This window comes from Drosophila melanogaster, chromosome 3L (genome assembly GCF_000001215.4).
Source record: "Drosophila melanogaster chromosome 3L".
NCBI lineage: Eukaryota > Metazoa > Arthropoda > Insecta > Diptera > Drosophilidae > Drosophila > Drosophila melanogaster.
In genome coordinates, this window is record NT_037436.4 from 7,661,898 (window position 1) to 7,666,165 (window position 4,268).

General features: G+C 45.0%; 3 protein-coding genes across 20 annotated transcripts in view; 1 reads left to right on the forward strand and 2 right to left on the reverse strand.

Moving 5' to 3' along the window:
• CG32373 (uncharacterized protein) overlaps positions 1-4,268 on the forward strand; it is a 108,576-nt gene that overhangs the window by 11,350 nt on the left and 92,958 nt on the right. The gene's annotated exons all lie outside the window — the stretch shown is intronic.
• Ank2 (Ankyrin 2) overlaps positions 1-4,268 on the reverse strand; it is a 63,007-nt gene that overhangs the window by 6,509 nt on the left and 52,230 nt on the right. For 5 of the 17 annotated variants that reach the window (NM_001274606.1, NM_001414102.1, NM_001202140.1 and 2 more), the window contains 2 exons: positions 1,362-1,427; positions 574-993 (listed from right to left, as the gene is read on the reverse strand). In NM_001274606.1, the coding sequence (NP_001261535.1) occupies positions 574-993; positions 1,362-1,427 (486 nt within the window). Of the gene's footprint in view, positions 1-83; positions 402-573; positions 994-1,361; positions 1,428-1,795; positions 4,086-4,268 lie in introns of all 17 variants that reach the window. The other 12 variants (NM_001300042.1, NM_001104069.3, NM_168227.4 and 9 more) reach the window with 6 other exon arrangements.
• CG44195 (uncharacterized protein) overlaps positions 1-4,268 on the reverse strand; it is a 37,246-nt gene that overhangs the window by 3,489 nt on the left and 29,489 nt on the right. The window contains exons 2-4 of the mRNA NM_001274609.1: positions 1,796-4,085; positions 1,362-1,427; positions 574-993 (exon numbers count right to left, since the gene is read on the reverse strand). Coding sequence (NP_001261538.1) covers positions 1,923-4,007 — 2,085 coding nt within the window. The 5' untranslated portion in view covers positions 4,008-4,085 and the 3' untranslated portion in view covers positions 574-993; positions 1,362-1,427; positions 1,796-1,922. The remainder of the gene's footprint in view (positions 1-573; positions 994-1,361; positions 1,428-1,795; positions 4,086-4,268) is intronic.

Genomic DNA, 4,268 nt, shown 5'->3' on the forward strand with positions numbered 1-4,268 from the left:
GCTCTGTCAACGGCATTAAAATAGGCAACGAAAAAGTGAAATCATAGCTTATTACTAGGCGCTTCGCTTTTGCTTAGGGGTACCTGCGATGAGATCTTGAATATCGTTATCGGGAGTTATTTGGTTTTGTGCCATATCGGCCATGGTGTTGGTCGTGGGCGAAACGCTTTCGTCCCAGCTAAGTTTGGAAAAGTCACCCTGTAGGGCGCTGATCTCGTCCTCGGGCACCGACATCTCAAACGCCTCATCGAACCTGGCGCTTACATCGTCCATGTCCGTGGATAGTTTCTCGATCTTATGATCAATGCGCCTGGCTCGCGTTTCACTCTCGTCTTCAGTCTGATTTCGACTACTCGCTACTGGAAATGATACGGGTACGGATTCGAGAACTGCAACCGGATCTATATGGTACATGTCACATGGGAGGCGGAATGGGAGCAAAAAGCAAACAATTCAGGAGATTGGTTATAGCCAACGGACTAATCAACACTATGCGTTCTAAATTCGCCTCAAGCTACTATCCTAAGTTCTAGGCTAGCGTTGGGACTACCTCATATCTATATGGTATGTTACCTTTTGCCGCCGATGTACTTGAGACAGCAGACTGGGACTGCTGCTGTTGGAACTGAGTGGTAATTGTCGTTGTCATGGTGGTGCTCGTGTTCTGGGCATGCAAGGGTAAATGTATATGCTCGTCGGTGAAGCTCATGTTGTCGTCAAACGACTTGCCCGACATGGATTCAATGGTGGGCGATTTGATAACATCGACGCCGCCGATATCATCGCATGTGATGGCATAATTCTCACTTTCTGAGTTGTAGTCCAGTTTAGCGATCTCGTGGCCATTGGCCTGATGGCCTTGACTCTCAATGATCTCGACACTTTCTTCAAGTACGCGATCCACCAGAATATTGGCTTCCTCGCGAATGCGTGCCACAAAATCTCCACTATCGCCATCACTATCATCATCACCACCACCAACTTTAACATCACCTGGAAGACAATTGCACAGTTCAATGGTAGGTAGAAATTGGACAGATTGAAATAGAAAGTGAGAGCGCGTTAGAAAGTAAGTTCAAGCTTGGAAATCATGTAGAGCATGAGAAGCGAGCAGAATGTGCAGGATTACATATGTGTGATAGCTGATGGCGGTGAGGTTGATTGGTGATGTGAGCGAGATCTGAGGCACTGAGTCATAAGTTTATATCAAACATAATTCCGTTGAAATTATTTTGTCAATGAGCTTTAATTGCATTTAGGAAATAAATACGAACAACTGATCAATTTGGCATACCAATTAAGCACTATGTATTACAATAATTATGACAAGCAAAAGTTAAGAATCGTGAACTTAAACTTACCAATTTCATGTGAGATCTTTTCGGTATCCAGATTGGATAGTTCTACTTTTCTTTCGTGAAGGGTTTCTGCAATAAATAAATCCAATGTTAGAAGAGCTCCAGTTATACAATGAACAAACACAAAAGTTACCTAGAACTACATTAGATTAATCTACAAACGAAATGATAATGAATGATTTACAGACAATCGAAACAAGAACAAACGAAACGAATTTGAAATATCACTTTTGTTAGCATCAAGTACAATTGGGGAATTACAATAGAGAGTGAGTGTTAGTACGACGACGCATAGGTGATGCTAGAAATTTGTTAGTATGGCACGGGTACAGAGGTTAGTCGTATGGGAGCGATGCGAGTAGATTTAAGGCTTTTTGCTGCTTTTATTGTGGTAAGAACTTTAACGAAAATGTTTGGTAATTGTTGGCTTTACTTACAAAATGCTTGAGAGTGTATGTGTTGGGTTTTCGTATCTATGAACACTTATTAACTATTGTTGAGATATATTTTGGCAACAGCTTGGGACTGACTCGAGTCGGATTGTCTGAGGACACGGGATGCACGCTAGTTGCCTCCCCTGGCGGCTGACTCATCAGACTCAACATACTCAACGTCGGTATGGGCATCTCGGATCACGCCTTTAGCATGTAGCTTCTCGGCCTCGCTGTTGAAACTGCGACCACTCTTCTCGTGCACAACCGTATAGCTCTCGTTCAACATATCATTCAGCTCCTTACTGTTGCTGTTTGCCACTGGAACGGCCGGCGGTTCCAGAGCATCCTCCGCATCCGAGGGTAATTGAACGTCCTCAACATCGGTATGTTCTTGATTTATCATATCATCCTTAAGCAGACGGAAGTGATGTGGTTGTGGCTTTGTCTTGCCGCTAGTTCTGTCACCTGTCGATATCGGTGGTACGTCGGAGACATCTGAGATGTCGGAGACATCATCGGTGGATACATCCTCTGATTCCGAGGATTTGTCTGCATTTGATCCCTTTGCCTGTTGTTTCAGCTGCTCCACGCGCTTCACGCCCATAGGTAAACCGCATTCACTTAGGTCCATATCCTCGACATCTGTGACTCCATCCTCTTTCACCTTTACGGCGTCCAGTAGTTTATTCTTGCCCTTGCTTAGAGTTCGGGTCTTCAACTTCTTGCGGCGATTTATTCCGGCCACGAAGATTTCCTCAACATCTGTTACGGACTCTGCATTGGTCTGTACTTCCAGGCGCTTGTTTTGCTGCTGTTTCAATAGTTCATTGGATACAATTACTTCGTTTTCAATTAGACTCGGTCCTCCCATTGCAGCATCCTCAGCAACTGAATGTTGAAGGCTCCACTCATCGGCACACGAATAGTCCTCGGAATCGGTGTGAATCATATCCTTCAGATGGTTGTAAATGCCAAACTCGTAGTTCGTGTCCATGGGCATTACATTGGTTATTGTGTCCCCGTACTTGTCCTCCTTCAGTTCTACTACTTCGCGATGGGGCAGTGGTAAGACCTCGTGGCAGATTGAACGAATTTCCGGTTCAGCACAGGTGGATAGCGAACTATCTTCACAGAACATGTCCTCGATATCAGTAAGGCAGGTCCCATCATCGCCAGACGCAAGGATTATGGCACGTGGTATGGGTTGTTCGTCCTCCTCCTCGTTGTCAAAGCTATCTTCCGCGGCAGAGTCGTCAATACCCTCAACATCAGTTAAAACCTCTTCGTTTTTTGAAGCCAGCTGAAGGAAATTTTTCTGTCCAGGCGTGGGTATACTGCACTTCGAGTTTCGACGTGGCTGTCCGCTGGCACTAACGAATGCCACATCAACGGGTGGAAAACTAGTCTCACTTGCACTCTGACTCAGAGCAGCTGCGCCCTCAGACTCAGACTCGGATTCTGAACAGGCAATGTTGCAAACCTCTTCGTGACCACTATCGGATACCTCCAAAACTTCATCCTCGGACATGCCACGCACCCCAATACCTGTGCAATCGGACATGGCTGATGCCAAATCGCTTATATCACTAATCACAGAAACATCTTCATATTGATCGGAGTCGTCTTGGTTCTTCTCGCCATCTGCTATATTTACTCGCCCCTGATCTCCCACAGCTTGATCCAGGTCAACACATACTGATTTCTCGCAACCAAATCCAACTTCGGAATCGGTGTCGTAGTCTTCGCAATCAGTCAGATAGTCTGCCATACCATTCAGGTTTTGTGCTTGCACGAAATCTCCGGCTTTTATCTCACAGCTCTCCTTGGCATCATTATCGACGGCTTCTTGGTTTTGGAGTCCCTGTTGGAGAAACTCCCTTAGCGACAGCTTTAGTTCTGGGTATGCTGTGCTCTTCTCATCATTTTCCGATTCTGTGTCGTAGTCCTCCACATCAGTCACATCGTTGTCTCCCGTATTCGCTTTGGGATGGGCTTTAGGCTTCAGGGAGGAGTTACATGAACTTCGACGGGAGCTTGGTTTTAGTATCTCCAATTGACTGTCAAAATCTTCGACATCGGTAACGCCCCCGCCGCCATTGCGCCCATAGTCCATGTCATTGCTATCTGTGTCGTGGGATGACGATGAGGAGGATAAGTCGGAATGGGTGGATCGCTTGTCGGCAGTTACGGATATAGTTGGGAGTTTCTTGGACATTATGTTAGGCTTAAGTTGGTGGGTCTTTGCTATTGTGTATTATGGCTTGAGTTTGACGGCTTTAATTTTTTATGTTTGCTATTTGTGGAGAATAAGTTAAAAATGGGTTAAGTGAAAGCATTTCATACATAGGCATATCAATTAGAAAAGTTGCATTTGATAACTAAGCCCTAGATATGATGGGTATCGTAGCTAAGCTTATCTTAAGTATCTTTGTGATCTCGACCTAACAAGTATCTTGAATATAAGTACCATAGTTAC